We start from the raw sequence: 23564 nt of genomic DNA on the forward strand, positions 1-23564 counted from the left end.
GGTATGGGACAATAAAATTTCAATATCTATGATATCCTCGTCCCCATTTATTGTGGGAGATGTACATTAACTTCTGTGATATTACATTCATTCCAACCAAAATCAATTTGTTGACAATAGTAGATTATTATGGACTTGCAGTGATTTTTTTTCTTCTTATAAAGTACCAGAAAACAGTACTTTTCCAATAGGGATTTAACTAAATATTTCCCAATTGCTGTCCGAAAACATCCCAAGTGAAGGCTACCATAAAAAAATTAATTGTTTTTCTTTTTGTAAATTAAATGCAACATTAAGTTAATTTCCATATGCAGCTCTATGGCTTGAACCTACGTTAAATTTGTAAGCAACATATCAAATACACAAATTTCCCAATTACAGGTTTGTTTGCGCTTTTTTTTTCCCAATTTGGCTGTAACCTGGTACTCGTAGTACACTTCACATTTCCGGTAAATGATGTACGTTTGTGATTCTGAGATTCTTTAACACATTTATGGTCAAGATTAAATGGAAATCATGGAAATCGTCATCATATGGAATTATTCGATATCTAAACAAATACGGTATTTATTACGAAATCGTTTCGTTTATGTGTACATATGCATAACCGAAGAATATGCTAAACTATACAAACAACATGGCAACATACATAGCACATTCTGAGCACCAAGTTTATAACGCTGTTTCGCGGCTTGAACCCCATTGACCGCGCTATATTGGAGTTACAGTGTACAAACATAAAATAAATATGCAAAAACTATCCACTGTGACCTGGACCTAGAAGATAGCAACATGGTTGTTGCAGGTTGTTTACATGGTGATCATTTTGCCAATTTATTTTGAAATCTTATTATGCATCACCTTCAAGTACTTATAAGCAACCCTTTCCACAGATGGTAACAGAACGGCTGAGATCCAAATAAAAATTGCCAAGGCAACTGAAGTGATGAATAAATCAGCAATGGATAGACTGAACAGGTTTTGGACAAGCAGCTCCATCAGCTTCCTCACCAAGGACAGGCTCTACAAGTCCCTTGTAGTCTCCATACTGTTGTATGGCTGTGAGACCTGGATGCTTCACTCAGACACAGAGTGCAGGATACAGGCACAAGTGTCACTGAAGACTGCTCCACATCTCCTATCTAAAGCACAAGACCAACAAGTCTGTCCTTAACTTGACTGCAGGTATTGTTGGCCAACAAGAACCTTCATAGGGACCATCGAACAAAGAAAGCTGGCTTGGTTTGGACACATCACCAAGCACGACTCACTTGTGCAAAATTGTGCTCCAGGGAAACCTAAAGGGGAGTCGTTGTTAAGGACGTCAGAAGAAAAGCTGGATGGAAAATGTAATAGAGTGGATATCCAATGGATGAGCTACTCATAGCAGCCCACATAAAACCTGACTGGCCGAGGATCTCTGTGTAACCATCCGTCCTTTCCCCCTAATGGCCAGTCTGGTCAAGGAAATGATGATCATATGCACCACATTGTTAGTAGCTAGACACAAAACTGTACATTCACTATATACACATCAGGAATACCTGTTTGAAGTGTTCACTGTGACCTTGACTTGAAGCGAGTGACACAATTGTTGCATGCAAAATGTTGTCTTGATATGATGATCATTAGTTTACATTTAATACCAATCATGCAAAATTATTTTAATAACAGGGGTGTCAATTGTCCCAGATTCAAAATCTGGAAAATTAGGGGATGCAACAGAGATAAAAGGAAGTGCCCCCACCCTCGAGCCTTTACTTATCGTCCAATTTTATAGTCTTTCTAGTTGCAATTTCTGGTGAATACTATGCCTATTATTATAAATCAGACAGTCCGTATCACCACGGGTGTATTCATCATTCTATGTTTGTTAATTTAGGACATTAAACATAAATTAAATCTGAGAAAAATGCTGCATCCGAAAATGACAATCTGAAACAAGAGGGCCTGAAAGGCCCAAAGTCGCTCACCTGAGATAACAAGATATTATTGGGACAATACCAAGTTTCATTAAGATCGGAAATTAAATGTGGCCTCTAGAGTGTTAACAAGGTTTCACTAAAGCCATATAAGGAAAAATGCCCGGCCCCCTGGCGGCCATGTTTTTCAACCAACTGGCAACATTTTCCGCGGAACTCGTCCAACATATTATTGGGATAAATCTTCTGACCAAGTTTCATGAAGATTGGACACTAAATGTGGCCTCTAGAGTGTTAACAAGATTTTACTATAGCCATATATACCCATATAAGGAAAAATGCCCCGCCCCATGGCAGACATGTTTTTCAAGCAAAGGTTACCATTTTTTAAATGATCTAAGATATCATTGAGACAAATCTTCTGAGCAAATTTCATGAAGATCGGAATATAATGTGGCCTCTAGAGTGTTAACAAGGTTTTACTATAGCCATATAAGGAAAAATGCCCCGTCCCCTGGCGGCCATGTTTTTCAACCAACCAGCATCATTTTCGAACTCGTCTAAGATATTATTGGGATGAATCTTCTGACCAAGTTTCATGAAGATCGGACAATTAATGTGGCTTCTTGAGAGTTAACAAGATTTTACTATAGCCGTATATAGCCATATCAGGAAAAATTCCCCGCCCCTTGGCAGCCATGTTTTTCAAGCAAACGTTACCATTTTCAAACTCTTCCAAGATATCATTGAGAGCAATCTTCTGACCAAATTTCATGAAGATTGGACAATAAATGTGGCCTCTAGAGAGTGAACAAGGCAAATGTTGAGGTCGCACAACGGACAACGCACGAAGCACAACGGACGACGGACAAAAGGCCATCACAAAAGCTCACCATGAGCACGTTGTGCTCAGGTGAGCTAAAAATGTAAGTGTTTCGCACATAAAATAAAATGTGCATATCGTTTGAATGCTGAAAAATGAAAAACATTTACCTAGCAAATACATAATCAATATGTAATTTGTTTAACATATTGCTTAACAATATGATACTGAACTGCTTTACTTTGCTAATTGATCATTTAGAATATTTCATGATGGCCGACATATGCATCCTTTTGTTGACCAGCCGCTAGCGACAATCTTTTGTTAGTTACTATTCATGGCCCTGCCATCTGCTAGCCAATCAGAAAAAAATTAATAAAATACTGGGCAAAATCGGTACCGAGCGCAAATTTCAGGCAAGACGACGAAGCTTTTATAAATATATTAATTTTGTTATCAATTCATCCGACTTTCAAACGAATTTCCCCTACCCGAAAAAATATCTCATCAGATTTACATTGATCTCAAAATCAGCTGAAATTGGATTTCCAGAATAATACCGATAATTGACACCCCTGTAATAATGAACGCATTCTCAAAATGCAAACACATTCTAGTATTATGTCATTTAATCTTTCAGTTCGTGTATAAGAAATTAAATAATGCAGAGGATTTATTTACATGCGAACGCAGTGTACCGGTAATTGTTAACAGAGTTTCACTTTCATTTTCGCGCGGTATCAGAAAGTCCCCGGGAAACACGTTTTTTGCATGCGTATGACGCAATAAAACAATTTTTTGTACATGAATCGTATTGCATTCAATCTAAATTTAAAGTCGCTCGTCCAATGAAAGCTCTGCCCCATAATGCACTGTACTCTTAACACTTCTGAAAATGGCATATATGCGTACGGTTGTGTTTACGAATTTCTTAAACATATATCGTCATTAATGTTCAAGATTATTATTTTTTAAGTGATGTTGCAATTTTATTGGATTATCGGATAAATGTGCACATAAGAAAAGCGGTATGTATACTGTTATCGATACGATTCGGTTTATATGCATGTATTTGCGTCAACACAGCATGGCAATATACATGACCTATATTATAGGCTGTTCTATACCTGGTTTTTTTATAGCGCCCTGCAGTAAATGAGCTCAAAACTTATAACGCGGATCCGTTATAACGCTGTTTCACGGCTTGGACCCCATTGACCGCGCTATATTGGAGTTACAGTGTATTCAAGTCCAATGCACATGGGAAGTATCAAGCCAATCGGTTGATTTGTTGACCAGTTATTGATCAGAAACTATTTTCCCACTTTTTGTGACTGTGACAATGACCATTTAACTAGTGACCCCCATTTCAATAGGAGTCATCGTCTGTCCAAGGCCAATGAACGTGGAGGAATCAAGCCAATTGGTTAATTCATTGATAAGTTATTGATCGGAAACGATTTTCACACTTATTATGACAGTGACCTTTGACCAAGTGACCCCGATTTCAATAGGAGTCAACTACTGTCCAAGGCCAATGCACATGTGAAGTACCAAGCCAATTAATCAATGCGTTAATTAATTATTGATTGGAAACGATTTTCACACTTATTGTAGCAGTGACCTTGACCTTTCACCTATTTCAATAGGAGTCATCTACTATCCAAGGCCAATCCACAAGTAAAGTATCAAGTAAATCGGTCAATATGTTGACGAGTTATTGATCAGAAACGAACCGTCTACCGACAGACAGACAGACATCCAGCACAACAATATACCCACTCTTCTTTTAAAGGGGGCATCAAAATCTTAAAATCAAAATGCCAAAAGGTAATCAGATGATGTTTGAAACTTTGCCAGCAGTAAATAACAGTTATCTGTTATCTTTTCAGTTTTGTGTTAGTTTTCTTTTTCTCTGTTAGTACAGGGAACTCACCACATCGAGAATCTAGAGGTGGGCAAAAGGAAGTAACAGTGAAAATTAGGCAACTGGTATCATTGAGAGACATAAATAAAGGAAGAAGACAACTTAACTAGGCACATTCTACATGATAAAAACAAAGCAAATTACCAACAGAAAAAAATACTTAATAAAGAGGGATCTATTGAAGGCCAACTATAACAAATGAAGCAAGATTATTCCCATTTGAGCCGCACTCTGGGAAAATGTTAATGTGAACAAAGTGTTGTACCAGATTAGCCTTTGCAATCTCCACACACTAATCAGGGACAACAATGTTAATGTGAACAAAGTGTTGTACCAGATTAGCCTTTGCAGTCTCCACACACTAATCAGGGACAACAATGTTAATGTGAACAAAGTGTTGTACCAGATTAGCCTTTGCAGTCTCCACACACTAATCAGGGACAACAATGTTAATGTGAACAAAGTGTTGTACCAGGTTAGCCTTTGCAGTCTCCACACACTAATCAGGGACAACAATGTTAATGTGAACAAAGTGTTGTACCAGATTAGCCTTTGCAGTCTCCACACACTAATCAGGGATGACAGGTTCTGCCTAAATAGGATTTTCAATTAAAAGAGACATCTTTTAAATGAACAACTCCGTAAAAGTGGAATGTGTTGACCTTGACTGTCACACTGCACAGGCTAATCTGAGACAAAACTTTACCCACAAGCATTTTCCCAGAGCAAGGCTCATTGACTTGCATCCACGACCATGGTAAACATGACTGCTTCATGACCAGCAAACATCAACTGAGAGCAGCTTAATACAGTCACTGTATCTAATGTCCATACACATTTTTAAACAATTGTAGATATGATCACCATATGCATCATAATTCACATTGCATGATTATATAATGCAACCTGTAAAAGGCAGAGCTCAAATTCAGCATTTGCACATTCGAATAATGCAGGAAACAAGATTTTTGCAAGAAATTCTGTTTCTGCTTGCAAAAGTTATCTTCATTTCACCATTCAGAAACAGGCTTGCTTGCTTTAAAAAAATCTGCTGTTGTTTCTAAACATTCCTGTTAAAATTGTTTTTTCACTGATTGGTCAATTACAGAGATTTTGTGAGAGTCGTTAATTCTTTTAATAATCTTTATTATCTGCAGAATAACATCATTTGCAAATTTATCAGCAATGAAATAACCAAAACAAGACAAAAACCCATGAGTATCTATTCAAGAAATAGCACATATTAATAAAGAAGCTTACACTAACATATTGTGGGAAGTGATTAAAGGTCGAATACAAGATGACACAATCAAATATGCAAGCAAATTAAAAAGATAAAAATTAGATGAGGACACAAACCAAAAATCTAAAATCACTGAACAAGAACAATTTATTTCCGAAAATCCATTTACCCAAGATAAAATCAATGCATTAACAAGGGCTGTTTGTAAAACATGCATGCCCCCCATATGGGCTGTCAGTTTTAGTGGCAGCCATTGTGTGAATACAATTTTTGTCACTGTGACCTTGACCTTTGACCTTGTGACCTGAAAATCAATAGGGGTCATCTGCCAGTCGTGATCAATGTACCTATGAAGTTTCATGATCCTAGGCGTAAGCTTTCTTGAGTTATCATCTGGAAACCATTTTACTGTGTCAAGTCACCGTGACCTTTGACCTAGTGACCTGAAAACCTATAAAGTTCATCTGCGAGTCATGATCAATGTAACTATGAAGTTTCATGATCCTAGGCGTAAGCGTTCTTGAGTTATCATCTGGAAACGATTTTACTGGTTCAATCACAGTGACCTTGACCTTTGGCCTAATGACCTGAAAATCAATAGGGGTCATCTGCGAGTCATGATCAATGTACCTATGAAGTTTCATGATCCTAGGCGTAAGCGTTTTTGAGTTATCATCCGGAAACCATTTTTCTGTGTCGTGTCACCGTGACCTTGACCTTTGACCTAGTGAACTGAAAATCAATAGGGGTCATCTGCAAGTCATGATCAATGTACCTATGAAGTCTCATGATCCTAGGTGTTAGCAATATTGAGTTATCATCCAGAAACCATTTTACTGGTTCTAGTCACAGTGACCTTGACCTTTGACCTAGTGACCTGAAAATCAATAGGGGTCATCTGCGAGTCATGATCAATGTACCTATGAAGTTTCACGATCCTAGTAAGCGTTCTTGAGTTATCATCCGGAAACCATTCGGTGGACGGACGGACGGACCGACATGTGCAAGCCTGCATGGCGGCCATGTTTTTCCACCTATCATGACCATTTTCGAACTCGTCCAAGATATCTATAAAATCTATGTTTAGACAAAATTTCATGATGATTAGGCAAAAAATGTGACTTCTAAAGTGTTCACAAGCTTTTTTTACTATATAATTATAAGGAAAATGCCTCCCCCCCCCCCCCCCCGGCGGCCATGTTATTTTACCGATCCATTCTATTTTCACACTCAACCGTCGTATCCAGAAAACAAATGTTCTAACCAAATTTCATGAAGATTGGACCAAAAATGTGACTTCTAGAGTGTTAACATGTTTTCACTATATACATATAGAGAAAACTGGCCCGCCCCATGGCGGCCATGTTTTTTCACCGATCTGGACCATTTTCGAACTCGTCCGAGATACTAACTAAACCAATGTTTTGACCAAGTTTCATAATATTGTGACTTCTAGAGTGTTCACAAGGTTTCTCTATAGCCATATAAGGAATACTGCCCCGCCCCCTGGTGGCCATATTTTTCAACGGACCGCAACCATTTTTTAACTCAACCAACATATTATTAAGACAAACATTTTGACAAAGTTACATGAAGATTGGGCACCAAATGCCACTTCTACAGTGTTCACAAGGTTTTTCTTTTTTGACCTAGTGACCTAGTTTTTGACCCAGCATGACCAAGTTTCGAACTTGGTCAAGGTATCATTGGGACAAATGTTCTGACCAAGTTTCATGAAGATTGGACAATAAATGAGGCCTCTAGAGTGTTCACAAGGCAAAATGTTGACGACAAACGACACATGCACGACGGACGACGGACAAAAGGCAATCACAAAAGCTCACCATGAGCACGTTGTGCTCAGGTGAGCTAAAAAAATGGAAAAATGGAATCTTTCATTGATAGGCAAAATCACAGTACTAAAAACATTTGCATTCCCAAAGCTTGTGTATCCTCTAATCGTCCTCCAAAATCCACCCATCATGTGATAAACCAACTAAAAACAACGTTTTTCATTTTTTTGGGGATGGACAACCAGACAAAATTGCAAGGAATCAAATAATACAGGAAGGTGGATAAAAATACTTGATGTTGAATTATTTTTAGATGCATTAAAAGCTAGTTGGGTAAATCATATCATTCATGAATTAATTGATAATTTAATTATATAGCTTGATGCTTTCACCCTACAGAGGAAACATTGTTTTCAAAGGCAATATAAATCAAACAGATGTTGACAAACTCAAAGTTTTGTCAATATTACTGCAACAGATTTTAGAAGCCTGGTCTAAAACAACATATAATGAAAATAAACATCCCCATTTCAAAACAAATAATTTGAAACTATTGGCATTTACGATGTAACAATCAAATGTTCTATTAAAAAGATTGGCATAACAGAAGTATTCAATTTGTAAAGCATTTACGATTTTCAAAATAAATGTTTCATCAAGTTTTAAGTATAAACTGTGTAATATTATTAGTATCAATAAAACACAACCATTTTCTGAATCTTTGTTGATGTTTTGCAAGTCTAAAATCAATGATATAAATGTATACTGCTTCTACATTTAATTACAGTATTCACATTAAAGAACATTCAGATTTTACATTTCCCATAAACTTCTTTGAGACTCAGTGCCTAAATAAATGTTGAATTCTTCACTGTAATTGTTTAACCCTCAATTGATATATAAACAAACAAATCCGTAGAATTGATATCCCCCGCAACATATGCTTTGTTTGAGGATGGGTGCAAATCGGACGACGGATGGACAGCCGGACAACGCCAAAACAATATCCCTCCGCCTCTGGCGGGAGATATATACTCATACCAAGTTTCAATGAAATCCGCCAAAGCACTTCCAAGATATGGCTCCGGACACAAAAGTGCCCATCGTAAACAGCATTTTTTCAAGATACAAAGGGCCATAACTTTGTTTTTAACAAATGGTATACAATGCCATTTAATGTGCATCATCCTCTTATGCATATATATACTCATACCAAGTTTCAATGAAATCCGCCAAAGCACTTCCAAGATATGGCTCCGGACACAAAAGTGCCTATAGTAAAAAGCATTTTTTCAAGATACAAAGGGCCATAACTCTGTTTTTAACAGATGGTGTACAATGCCATTTGGCGTGCATCATCCTCTTATGCATATATATACTCATACCAAGTGTCAATGAAATTCGCCAAAGCACTTCTAAGATATGGCTCCGGACACTAAAGTGCCTATAGTAAAAAGCATTTTTTCAAGATACAAAGGGCCATAACTCTGTTTTTAACAGATGGTGTACAATGCCATTTGGCGTGCATCATCCTCTTATGCATATATATACTCATACCAAGTTTCAATGAAATCCGCCAAAGCACTTCCAAGATATGGCTCCGGACACAAAAGTGCCTATAGTAAAAAGCATTTTTTCAAGATACAAAGGGCCATAACTCTGTTTTTAACAGATGGTGTACAATGCCATTTGGCGTGCATCATCCTCTTATGCATAAATATACTCATACCAAGTTTCAATGAAATCCGCCAAAGCACTTCCAAGATATGGCTCCGGACACAACAGTGCCGGACGGACATAAGGACGGACGGACGGACGCACTGCCGGACGGACGGACAACGCCAAAACAATATCCCTCCGCCTCTGGCGGGGGATAACAAACAGGGTTTAAGGGCCATTTATTGTTTCATCCACTAACTACAAATGTATTACAAGATAACAAAAAAAACAAGAGCACCGCCTTGCGGGTGCAGACCGCTCGGTGCAGACCGCTCATCTATATTCTTTTTAAAGGTGAAGGGACTCTCATTTTCAATCACAAAGGAGGGAGGAGTGGAGTGAAGAGGGGTGTATAGTGTGGGGTTGTGGACATTTATTACATTATCTTCCAAAAAAAAAAAAAAAAAAAAAAAAAAAAAAAAATCGGGGGGGGGGGGGGGGGGGGGGGGGGGGGGGGGGGGGGGGGGGGGGGGGGGGGGTTTGGGTGCGATGGTTGGACGGTATTTCAAACATAACCGTTTTAAAAAAAAAATGGGGGGGGGGTATAGTGTGAGGGTGTGGTGATAATTTGTGAGATGATCTTAAAAAAAAAAAAAAAAAAAATCAAAAAAAAAAATTGGGGGGGTGGGGTGGGGTGGGGGGGTGGGGTGGGGTATAGTGTGAGGGTGTGGTGGTCATTTGTGAGATGATCTTAAAAAAAAAAAAAAAAAAAAAAAAAAAAAAAAATTAGGGGGGGGGGGGGGGAGGAGGGCACGGGGGATGGTTGGGTGAAGTCTATTGTGGTATGTCAGGTAAGAGTAGTTTCATCAAAGTATCAATCAAATCTAATCATAAATAAAGAAGTTATGGCAATTTTAGCAAAATTTAATAATTTGACCTTGAGAGTCAAGGTCATTCAAAGGTCAAAGTAAAATTCAAGTTGCCAGGTACAGTAACCTCATGATAGCATGTAAGTATTTGAAGTTTGAAAGCAATAGCCTTGATACTTCGAGTGGATCGAAACACAAAAATTAACCATATATTAAAAGTTACTAAGTCAAAAAAGGGCCATAATTCCGTAACAATGACAACCAGAGTTATGCAACTTGTCCTTTTACTGTACCCTTATGATAGTTTGTGAGTGTTCCAAGTATGAAAGCAATATCTATGATACTTTAGGGGTAAAGTGGACCAAAACATAAATCTTAACCAAATTTTCAATTTTCTAAGTATAAAGGGCCCATAATTCCGTCCAAATGCCAGTCAGAGTTACATAACTTTGCCTGCACCGTCCCCTTATGATAGTTCATAAATCTTGCAAGTATGAAAGCAATAGCTTTGATACTGTAGGAATAAAGTGGACCTAAACACAAAACTTAATCAAATTTTCAATTTTCTAAGTATAAAAAGGGCACATAATTCTGTCAAAATGCCAGTCAGAGTTACATTATTTTGCCTGCACAGTCCCCTTATGATAGTTAGTAAGTGTTGCAAGTATGAAAGCAATAGCTTTGATGCTTAAGGAATAAAATGGACCTAAACACAAAACTTAACCAAAATTGTCAATTTTCTAAGTATAAAAAGGGCACATAATTCTGTCAAAATGCATGCCAGAGTTATCTTACTTTGCCTGCCCAGTCCCCTCATGATAGTAAGTAAGTGTACCAAGTTTGAATGCAATAGCATTGATACTTACTGAGAAAAGTGGAACTAAATGCAAAACTTAACCAAAATTTTCAATTTTTTAAGTATAAAAAGGGCACATAATTCTGTCAAAATGCACGCCAGAGTTATCTAACTTTGCCTGCCCAGTCCCCTCATGATAGTAAGTAAGTGTACCAAGTTTGAATGCAATAGCATTGATACTTTCTGAGAAAAGTGGACCTAAACGCAAAACTTAACCGGACGCCGACGCCAACGCCGACGCCGACGCCGACGCCAAGGTGATGACAATAGCTCATAATTTTTTTTCAAAAAATAGATGAGCTAAAAATGTATTCTGTCGAAATTGATGATGTTGTCCTGGATATATGTCTCATTTAGATGAAAATTAGCCAATAACTCATTACAAACCAACCCTAATGAAAAATATGTGCTCTGGTAACATCCGAAATTTTGCCTGGAAAGATAAATATACACTAACACTCAATTTTAAGAAGACAATTTTAATAAGATTGATGACTGAAACAAGATGTGTTTGTGAAACACAATGTCCCCCTATATGACGTTTGACCTTGTAGGATGACCTTGACCTTGACCCTTACCCACTCAAAATGTGCAGCTCCATGAGATACACATGCATTTCAAATATAAAATTGCTAGCTTCAATATTGCAGAAGTGACATAACATGAGCAATTTTGACCCATATATTTGACCTTGAAGGATGACCTTGACCTTTCACCACTAAAAAGGTGCAGCTCCATGAGATACACATGCATGCCAAATATCAAGTTGCTATCTTCAATATTGCAAAAGTATTCATAAAATTAGTGATTTGGGCCACATATATTTGGCCTCTGACCTTGAAGGATGACCTTGACCTTGACCTTTCACCACTCAAAATGTGCAGCTCCATGAGATACACATGCATGCCAAATATCAAGTTGCTATCTTCAATATTGCAAAAGTACTCATAAAATGAGCGATTTTGGCCACATATATTTGACATCTGACCTTGACCTTGACCTTTCACCACTCAAATTGTGCAGCTCCATGAGATACACATGCATGCCAAATATCAAGTAGCTATCTTCAATATTGAAAAACTGCAAAAGTGTACATTAAATGAGCGATTTTGACCCATATATGTGACCTTTGACCTTGAAGGATGACCTTGACCTTTCCCAACTCAAAATGTGCAGCTCCATGTGATACATATGCATGCCAAATATCAAGTTCCTATCTTCAATATTGCAAAAGTTATTGCAAATGTTAAAGTTGGCGCAAACCAACCAACAGACCAACAGACCAACCAACAGACCAACCAACAGACCAACAGACAGGGCAAAAACATTATGTCCCCCACTACTATAGTGGGGGACATAAAAAACAACATTTTATTAGACAAGGATATTATAAATACAACAAATGCTTAAGGGGCCTTTTCACAGATTTTGGCATATTTTGAAGTTTGTCATTAAATGCTTTATATTGATAAATGGATCTTAAAAGCTCCAGTTAAAAATCAAGAATAAAATTAAAACAAGGAAAAAAAAAGTAGCCGGTACCAGGGCTCGAACAAGTGACCCCCGGAGTCCTGGAGTTAGTCTGAAGTAAAAACGCATTAGCCCTCTCGACTATTCCGCCGAGTATACACAGATTAAATATTTTATACATTATATAAGCAATCTTCGTAGTTTCGTAAATATAAACGACAACAAAAGAACTCACCAAATTATTCAATCGTTTCGCGTTGCAACGCTTTATAATTTTTAGGTTTTCAAATCGTCACAAGATACATATAATGGCTATATTAGACTATGGTAAATGTACAGTAATACTGTTTCCTCACAAATATCATAACTAAATCGAAAATTTGCGAATCTGAAACAACTTTTTCAACTTTGTCAATTTACCAATCCGTGAAAAGATCCCTTTAAAATGATTATTAAATATGGGCGCTCTGTAACAATTTTAATAATGAGTTAATATGTTAAAAAATTATGGTAGGAGATTTTTTTTTTAAAGTGCTAAAACAATTTATGTACATTAAAAGATGAAGATTTGAGGCTTGTTCTGGAACAAAATGGGGCTAAATTCATGTGCATGACGTACTGTCATAGAATAGCCTCTGCAGTCACCACAGGCTAATCAATCGTACCACTGTGCTTGTATTTTATTTTTCGTTTAAAGGAAGTGACCTCCTTGCCAAAATCTAGTTTAGGCGCAAAGTGTTGTCCGAGATAACATTAAGCCACGATTTCCAAGAGGGAAGCTCGTTTGAAGATTCATTTATAGATGAGCATCAGCATATGTGAGACATAGTAGAGCAATGTGCCTTAATCAGGGGATCAACATGTTAAACAACATTCTGCTCTGTTGTGCAAAAGGGAGACAACACATAAAAGACAAACATTCAGACATTGACATGCATGATTTTTTGTCATTTTTTCATGATTTCAAATCAACAACTACTAAAATCTGTGTCTTCCTCTCTTCGCATAAATCATAACTATAAAATAAAGAAACATACATTATTAAAAATACATTTAAGAAGATTATGGACTTTATATAAAACAGACGCACGTAATAAAAGAAACAACAGTAACTCTCTCTCTATTCATGCCTTCAATTGTTTCTGAAAAGAAACTAACAGTAAATTACGTAAATTCTATACAAGGGAGATAACAGTTCAACAAAATAAAAAATTTCTTTTTTAGTTCTCTCCCTTAAATTAAGTGCATGCAAAACAACAAAAACAAAATACTCATTGTTCAGTGATGTTATAAAACAATTTACTTTATTGTTGTTTTCACATATGAGAAAAGAAAAGACTTTGATTAAATAAACAGCAGTACCCAAATTTCCTAAAAACATTCAAGTATTAAAAGTCAACACTTGGCTGAAGCTTAAAAAAAAGCTGTTTCTCTGTAATTTCTAACATCAATATCAGCAAATAACAAAACACAATGATAAGAAATACCCATTTTATGAGCTGCAATACATAGATACATGGCTATCAAGCTATCCTATAATCTATTATTACTATATCACATATCGAGAGCTGAACGGAAAACTGTTGTAACTCACTTTTTTAAATTTTTACAGTAGAGTGTAAAAACTGTTTTTTAACATTATTAATTCTATTTTTAATGAAGTTTTTACCTAGTAATAGGTAACTTTGTATTGTTTTATTATTAAATCTATTTCAAATGATAAAATATAATATTAGATATTTATTTTGATTGTTTTTAACTTGCAACAGTTTTCCACTGAAATCTGTGAAAACTTCAGAATAAAAATTAATGGAAAACTGTATTAAGTCAACTTACAACACTTTTCCACTGTAATCTGTTCAAACTACAGTATGAATATTAATGGAAAACTGTTGTAGGTGAAAGGTTTGCAGCTTTACAATTAAATTTGTTTAACTAAAACTAAACAATAGGATTTTGTTTAAAGAAAAGTTATCAACACTTTATAGAAAACATGTTTTATGTTTATCAACTTCAACAATACAACGTACAAAATACAGAGAAAAAAAACTGCAGAAAACTCCTGTTATTATAGTGAAATGAGTTCATGTCTTTTAACACAATACATACCTTATAACAAGGCAGTATGTCTTAAAATTATTACATTATTTAGGATGATTATACAAATTAAATGGTATTGTAAAGCCAACTTGTTTTATTGTGTCAATACTTCAAGGTATGTTGTCAAATGTTTACACTATGTCAGATATATATATTTTTTACACATGACAGTCACACCTAGCAACAACATGTAATTAAACATGGTATTAGTGTACAGAGCTATTGTTATATACATTTTAAAAATAATATGAGAATATACATGGTACATTGTACAACTTGTATGGTGCATTGTACATCATTGAAATGCAACTATTTTGTACAAAATGTTGTATGATGTAAATACCAGTTCTGATCTTGAATTAAAAATAAAACTTTTAATAAAATTTAATGAACATAATTTTTAAAAATTATAATCCATTAAAATTCTACAATTATTTGCATAAAAATTTGTTCAGTTTCATGTGGTAGCAAAATGTAAAACGGGTGGTGAATGGATGGAATGATTTGTTTTCTGCACAGAAATATAAAGTCCATATATTTTTCTTTAGAAATAGGATTTTCATCCTCCAGGAGTTGTGGAAGTTAGAGTATAATTGATGAGGGAGCAGGACTGCTTGTCCACAGTTTTTTTAGTAAGTCAATCTGAAACATTTGACACTCATAATGGGTGGCATATATGTGAGTTCAGTTGGACCAAATTGAATTTAAGTATCTAAATTTGGTTCCTGAACACTTTTTCACCTTCTGTGTTTTGCTCAAAATTTTAAAGATTTTTTGAAACCAACTTGAAATCATAAAAATCTTTTAAACACATGTCCTTGACCTTGAAGGGCTGGTCACGCCTTGCCGATCTACCATTGAGAGGTTGTGAATATGGGAACCTTTTTGGAAACTGATTCTATAGTGGCACGGATAGCATCGTTCTCATTCTGGGTGTGTCCCTTCTCTAAGTATTTGTGAGTAATGGAATTTATTTGAAACTTTTGAAGGCAAAACCAAAGCGTTGAGGCATAAAAATTTATTTTTATTTTTGCCACAGCAATTATCACTGTAAAAATTATCACTGTAAAATATGAAATCCTTTTTCCCTTCAGCCACTTTGCTTTAAAGAAAATTATACACACACAAGCTTACCTTACATTACACTCTTTTTGAAACAGTTACATTCCACTCTTTTTGAAACAGTCTCATTCCAGACATAACAAAAACCATCTCTGGTGCCCAAATCATACATTGAAAAGTTAAATGTATTTAATCTGCGCTTGTAGTATACGCAACTTTCAAAACTTTTGGGGGTTAAAAGTATTTGCTGGAGGTCAAAAAATGCACAAGCAAGTGATTGGTTTGATTTTGCATCATTTTTATCTTTCTGCTTATTATCACGTGATAGATTTTAGTTTCCTAAATTATTTTTGTAATTTAACTCCATTCTTTCCCTTTGTTCTAGAGAACAGTTTTTGTATACCACGCAAATGTCGCATTGGTATTTTATTGGGCTATGGAACGTTATATTATATTTGATGTTAAACAGTTTCCTATAAACTGTAAAGTTACAGGAGTCACATTGTTTTCAATGCAAAATTCTTTGTACAAGGAATACGTTTTTGTAACATTAAGTTCAGGACTGAGATATTCTTTTTTAGAGATTTTACGACAATAATGACTTTCTACTTTGGGGAAAGATACAATATGTTTTCTTTATAATTCAAGTTGTGGTTGACTTGTTTTGTGTGATCTGTGGTGATGTTTTCCCCTGCTATCTACAGCAACAAAAATGTTGTGCATACTTTCTTTCCACAGACAAATCATTTTCATCATTTTTGTGTGGAAGAGTGTATGAAATAGATTTCTTTTTGGTTTTTGAAGCACTTTTATTGTTTAACTTTGGGGCTGCAAATTTTGAAATAAAATTTCTCTGCTAATTCACGTTGCCTATACCACGTGACTTTTTAAGATCTGTATTGGGAGAATAAAGCGCGACCCAGTTAACATTTTCAATGATGTCTTTTTAAATACACTTCAACACCGTTATTTCGAACACCGATAATCCCAAGTAACCAATTATTTCGAAGTATTTTTCGGGTCCCAATTTTGGTTCTTCTTTGTTTAATGTAAAATTTCATTGTTAATCCAAACTTCGTTAAACCAAAGAAACCGTTATTTCGAAGCGAATCAGTCGGTCCCAACACTATAATTCGCACCTTATTATCAATCTTTAATCCGAAGTCAAAACTGCAAAATACTGAGCGTATTTTCACACCTTTATCATGGCACATCAAAAGCCAATAGTTACACCTTTGTCGTCTGTGCAAACGCCGGTGTTCAGAGAGACATCGCATATAAGTTACAAAAAAGTTAATTAATTTCCGAAAATGTATTCATATGTTTGTATGTCTGATAATTTGGGCTATTCGTTATATTTTATATGTGTTGTAATTAGACAAAAATTAAAACAAAAAAAAGTATCTTTTTATTCCTCTGTTTGTTACAAGTGCAAGTCTATTGCTATATGACTAGTTTACGCTTTTAAGTAAGCATGTAACTGAACCATGCGACTTCTACAACGTTTTATTTTTACAGAATCAAAGAAGTCTTCTGTCAAATGTTTATTTCGAATTATCGTTAATCCAAGGTTTTTTTAACAGTCCCGACGACTTCTAAATAACGGTGTTGAAGTATATTTCACCATTTTTAATGGAATAAAGTGGAGAGCCCGCTCATTCGTGAGAGTTTTCTATAGGTATCACCATCTTTTTAAGCAAATATGTATTTTTTCATATTTTTTGCAACGCGCGTTTGTAATATGAAGTCCCCACACTGATCCGACATTTTTCTAACCGTTCAAACGTGCGGTTGCATTTTACTTACAATATTTAATTACAAATACAAATTATGTCATCAATGATGTCATAAGTGATGTCATATTACATATTATTATCATATGTTCAGATTGTTACTTCCCTTACACTATAATGTGTATAGGGTAAGTCGCCCTTGTGTCGATTTTGCACTTGAGTCGGACATTTTTAGCTTGTAGTTTTCAGAGATCAGTTTTGTTTAGCATGATTTGTGACGTTATAACCAATACTTTACCCTTCATACTCAAAATAAATAAGATTTCGAAATAAAATATTAGTAAATATATTCTCACGATAAATTTGGATGCGTTACAGTATTAATAACTTCAGGTGACGAAAAATTCAGAATTTCCAATTATCGATTATCTGTATACCATCGGCATTTTTGTCAGAATCGTTTCAGAGCATTTACAAATGAATTTATATTGAAAACATAACCTTATTCTATAATAATGAAAGGTAATTTTCAGTGGTTCACTCTATTGTACATGTTTTACGGTACAAAATGAATTACAACTCAGTTTATGAGTTTATGAACTGGCGGAGGCATACAAATGAGAATTAATCACATATTCATTCCAATTTACATGATTCAATCTATTATAAGAATCCCATAGCTCACAAACAACAAGAATCACACGATTTTTAGCATAGTTGTGGTTACGCAACTATGCTTATGTTAGAGCTACATTTCGAAAACCGACATGGAACGGTTGACCATTATGAAGCCTTACCCGATCAAAAATTAGACGAAATATCTATTTTATATAGTATATGGTAATTCTAACATTTTGTTTATTTAGAAACGTTTTTCTAACGTTTTCTTCCAAGAATATTGCTGACAACGTTTTTAGTGAATTTTTCTAAGACCGTTTTACGTGAAAAAACCTTCTAAGAAACTAAAACAAATTTTGTTCGTAAAACAATTCTGTTCTGGTTGATAGTGATCTCACACCTACTTTCTATTTCCTTTGTTTACTGTTCTGGGAGAGGTCAAATTCATTAGGCCCTGGTTTAAGGATATGTAGAATTTCATTAGTTAATTATAAATAGAAAATTACATATTCTCAACAGGAAGTGGGGCATAAAGCACTTTCGTTCTTTGTAAATGTGTAAAAAAAATAGCAGAGTACGATGTTTTCTGATTTATGACATGGATTTTGACTTGCCTTTCTATGGATTTAATGATTAAGAAGTAGAGTTTGAAAGTAACAGAGATGTGTTAATTGAAATTAAAATGATTTACTCTGAGCCAGAAATTAGCGTTACGAGTAGAGCTTACGGTTTAAATGTGGCATCGAATTTAATGGATTCGCGCAAATTCTGGACGAGTGTTGTGTCTTTAAAATATTAAATGGAATGCCGTAAATGTATCAAGTCCGAAAAGAAAACGGATGGATGCATAATGGTATGCGTGAAATAATGTAATTCTACCTATTTATTTTCATAGTTAAGTCATTTTGTAACCATTCACATTCGTCACGATTTGGAATTCCCGTTTCTAAAAATAGAACATTTTGGTAGCATGAACCAACAAGGGAGGCGACTCGTGATGTCAGAAATTGTTAAGGTTACAATAAACTAAATAATCGAGTCATGAATAATCGAGTCATGAAGTACTTTCTAAACCAGGGACCTATACTGTATAGGTCCCTGTCTAAACAAATCATCATATTTTCCTGGAAGGCATGTTTTACACTTTAGACTGTTGTTCTGGTTTTATAGTTTGGAGATATTGATAGGGTAAGCATAGGTGTTCACTATTAAATACCTGAAATAGGATAAAGTTAGAGATTAAAGTAAACAAGGGCTATTTGTAAAACATGCATGCCCCCCATATGGGCTGTCCGTTGTAGTGGCAGCCATCGTGTGAATACATTTTTTGTCACTGTGACCTTGACCTTTGACCTAGTGACCTGAAAATCAGTAGGGGTCATCTGCGAGTCATGATCAATCTACCTATGAAGTTTCATGATCCTAGGCGTATGCGTTCTTGAGTTATCATCCGAAAACCATTTTACTTTTTTGGGTCACCGTGACCTTGACCTTTGACCTAGTGACCACAAAATCAATAGGTGTCATCTGCGAGTCATGATCTATCTACCCATGAAGTTTCATGATCCTAGGCGTATGAGTTCTTGAGTTATCATCCGGAAACCATTTTACTATTTCTGGTCACCGTGACCTTGACCTTTGACCTAGTGACCTCAAAATCAATAGGGATCATCTGCAAGTCATGATCAATCTACCCATGAAGTTTCATGATCCTAGGCGTATGCGTTCTTGAGTTATCATTCGGAAACCATTTTACTATTTCGTGTCACTGTGACCTTGACCTTTGACCTAGTGACCTCAAAATCAATAGGGGTCATCTGCAAGTCATGATCAAACTACCCATGAAGTTTCATGATCCTAGGCGTTTGCGTTCTTGAGTTATCATCCGGAAACCATTTTACTATTTCGGGTCACCGTGACCTTGACCTTTGACCTAGTGACCTCAAAATCAATAGGGGTCATCTGCAAGTCATGATCAATGTACCTATGAAGTTTCATGATCCTAACCCCAAGCGTTCTTGAGTTATCATCCGGAAACCACCTGGTGGACGGACCGACCAACAGACCGACACACCGACCGACCGACATGTGCAAAGCAATATACACCCTCTTCTTCGAAGGGGGGCATAAAAATGGTACTGCAAAAGGTTACAATCCACTAGGAAACGGCTGAAAAAAGAAGGTGCAAAAACAGTCGATTTTGATTTGAGTCGAACTCTTTTTTGGTTTGAACATGACATATCTTTTTTTTGCATAAATCGATTCAGCTTAGAATGCCCGTCAAGAAAAGGTATGGTTATGGGGGTCTCTATGTGCAAAATGTTGTATTTATTTTCGCTCAAAATTGTCGCTTTTACATTGAAACATATAAGGAAACTATTTAGTATATTTTGACCTAAACATTTACTTCAGCAGCAACTTCCCTGTATCTTGCAACTATGCTTTCAACGCCATTGGCGCTCTCGTTTATCTTTGTATGTCTGTTCTTTTCTTTGTCACCACCAGTGTTACAAATGGCGCCGTTGTAATAAAGGTTGGCTAGACACTGAAAGTGACCATGTCGTTTTTCCTCTTTTGATAACTTATTTTCATCAACATGTTGACAATAGAATAAACTTATAAAATAAACACAGGACTTACTGTGCAATTTTTATTTTTATAAATATAGGGAATGGACATTCAAATAAATGCTAAAAAAAATCTTTGTCCGTGTTAATGGCGAATGTGTCTGACTCATGGGCAGGGCTCAACATTATCCTAAAAATAAACTTGCCCTACCGGGCAAGTACTTAAAAAATCTACTTGCCCTTAACGTAAAGCCACTTGCCCAAACATGAAATATCACATTAACTGTAAACTGATATTTTTTAATAAAAATAAAAATGATACCCCACATTACGTTTTTTTATTTTTGCACATTTAACAAAATGATTACAGCAATTAAAGTCTAATTCAAATCTAAATAAAATGCTCTTTGTTCTTTTTTGCACTTGCCCGGGAGGACAACTAGATTATGAAAATAACTTGCCCTGACCCATTTTTTGCTTGCCATGGACAATAGGACACCATTAATGTTGAGCCCTGGTGGGTATTGTATATCAATTACTTTTCAATGAAAATAAGCCAGGAATCAAAATATAATGTGTAAAATAGATTTGTATGATAAGAAAGTTAAAGCCTGCATGATCTGAGTCCCGGCTTTGATCACAAAGCTTTTTATTATAGCCTTATACCGTTAACCAGTCCAACTCAATGGCGAGTTACCCTATTCATTTTCAGTGCAAAACGGTCCCAACTGCAGATACAACCGTTTTGCAATGAAAATAAATTCATTTTCTGATAGCACCTTTTGCCAAATGATGGTTTTGGGGGTTTTTTAAGCAGAATTTAGCTTTTATATATTTTCAGATTATAAATATTGACATTGCAGTAGTACAAAATATGCAAAAAAAGTCATTTTTGTAAAAAAAAAGTCAGTTAATTACGACAGATTTTTTTTTTACTGCCTTTCAAGGTTAAGCAATGTTAAGTTTAATGACATCATCATAATGCTATGACATCATTAAATTAATAAACAAAGTGCATGTAATAACTATAGTGCTAAGTAAGTACAGTTTTCCATTAAGAATAATCTACCTTGTAGGAAAAAAGATAATGGAAAACTGTATGTAACTCATGTTTCAACAGTTTTCCATTCACTGCAGAAATGGGCCATATAAGTTACAACACCTTTGCACAAACCATGTTTTAGGCATTTATTCAAAGAGTATGGTAATAATTAGTTTTGTTCATATGTATTAGTAGAAGATATAGTGAAAAAAGCAAAAAAGTGATTTCTGGAAAAAAAGTGAGTTACAACAGTTTTCCGTTCAGCCCTCGATATAATAAGACAACTGTCTATGTCATTTCCACATACCATAAGGAATTCCTTCTTGTCAACTATCTGGTTCCCGTCAGTGTCAAACATGTTGAACGCGATCCGGAAACCAGACTGGGGCTCTGAAACAAGAACACACCAGAAATGATTTCTGACATAAATAAACCGAAGCATCTTTTCCATTTGTTATCATCTATATCATCTTAACTCTTTCAGTGCTGGAACTGAATTTTGAAGGCCTTTACAAACAGTTTGGATCCAGATGAGACGCCACGTTCTGTGGCGTCTCATCTGGATCCAAACTGTTTGCTATTCTGATAGTATTCTTTGAAAAAAATCGAAGAAAATGCTAATTTTATAAATTCAGCAGACAACATTTAAGCAGACGACAAATTTCCCAGCATGCAAAGGGTTAATCTGCCTTAAAATACTGGAAGTGTCGTTTTTATTGTCATGGCATGTTTGTGTTTTTTTTGCACTTCAAGCTTTAAAAAATTCCACTGACAAATTTATATGAGAGTGAAAGGTAAACTCTTGCTGAAGATTTTAAGAAGAAAAAAACATGGATGAAAAGTTTGAATCACTTTGGGTGTAGGTATGAATGCACAATGTTTTGACCTTTAAAAAAAACTTAATTTTCACACATCTAAAAATAGTCCTCGTTTCATAAGAAAATGGGTCTCATGCCATATGTGCCCAGTATAGCTGCTCCAGACAAGCCTTCACATTTGCGCAGCCTGGTCAGGGGCCAGTCTGTCTACTATAAAGTCAAGAATTGTGCTGTGGTTTCTATGCAGACAGGGTAGCTCTTGACCAGACTCTGGGGATGCGCAGGGTGGTCTGGAGCTACACTGGCAACATCTGGCATAAGACCCATTTTTGCACACCATGGCACATATTTGGGTCCATGAAACAATACAAATTCATGAGAGACTGTCAAATACCATTGTGTCAATTTATAAGTAGTAGTTAACTCCCTTTGACCAGATAACTTTTAGTATTTGAACATAAATTGCCCAGCATTTATCCACTTAAATTGGACCAGAATTCAGATTTCAAATGTATAAATGCACCCAAAATGGGTCTAGCATTCACATTTAATTTGTCCAAGTCATAAAAACAACTAAAATGGGTCTAGAATACACATTCAAATTTTCCAATTAAAAAATTAACCTAAAGTTAATCAATCATACGCATTTGAATTGATTGATCCCATCAATATCTAATGACAAATACAAATAAACAAACAAATGCATCACCAGCTGTACAAGTGAAACTATACATTTTAAGAGAAGGTATATGTCAATACATAGTCAAACTATTTATTCATGAGAGGGTTGATTTCAAAAGTTTGATGCATTGGGAAAGCAAAGGGTTACACAAAATATCAAAATGGGAGTGGGATATATGTACCTAGGGATTCTACTTGATGGCTAGGTGGAGCAATAAAGTCACACTATCAATTGTTATGCATTCCTGTGGTGGATTAAGATTATGGGAATGCTGTGGGTGACATCAAACTGGGAGTTCACTAAAAACAATGGGCAATATTCCGATCCATTTCAGATGCCAGGCTGCCAGAGGTCAGATAAACTCATGGGAAGTTGAAGAG

General features: G+C 35.7%; 1 protein-coding gene across 1 annotated transcript in view; it reads right to left on the minus strand.

Moving 5' to 3' along the window:
- Positions 1-23564, minus strand: part of LOC127879534 (calcium uptake protein 3, mitochondrial-like) — a 179863-nt gene that overhangs the window by 36636 nt on the left and 119663 nt on the right. Inside the window, exon 7 of the mRNA XM_052426435.1 lies at positions 21992-22074. Within this exon, the coding sequence (XP_052282395.1) occupies positions 21992-22074 (83 nt within the window). The remainder of the gene's footprint in view (positions 1-21991; positions 22075-23564) is intronic.

The sequence above is a fragment of the Dreissena polymorpha genome, chromosome 4, assembly GCF_020536995.1.
Source record: "Dreissena polymorpha isolate Duluth1 chromosome 4, UMN_Dpol_1.0, whole genome shotgun sequence".
In the NCBI taxonomy this organism is placed as follows: domain Eukaryota; kingdom Metazoa; phylum Mollusca; class Bivalvia; order Myida; family Dreissenidae; genus Dreissena; species Dreissena polymorpha.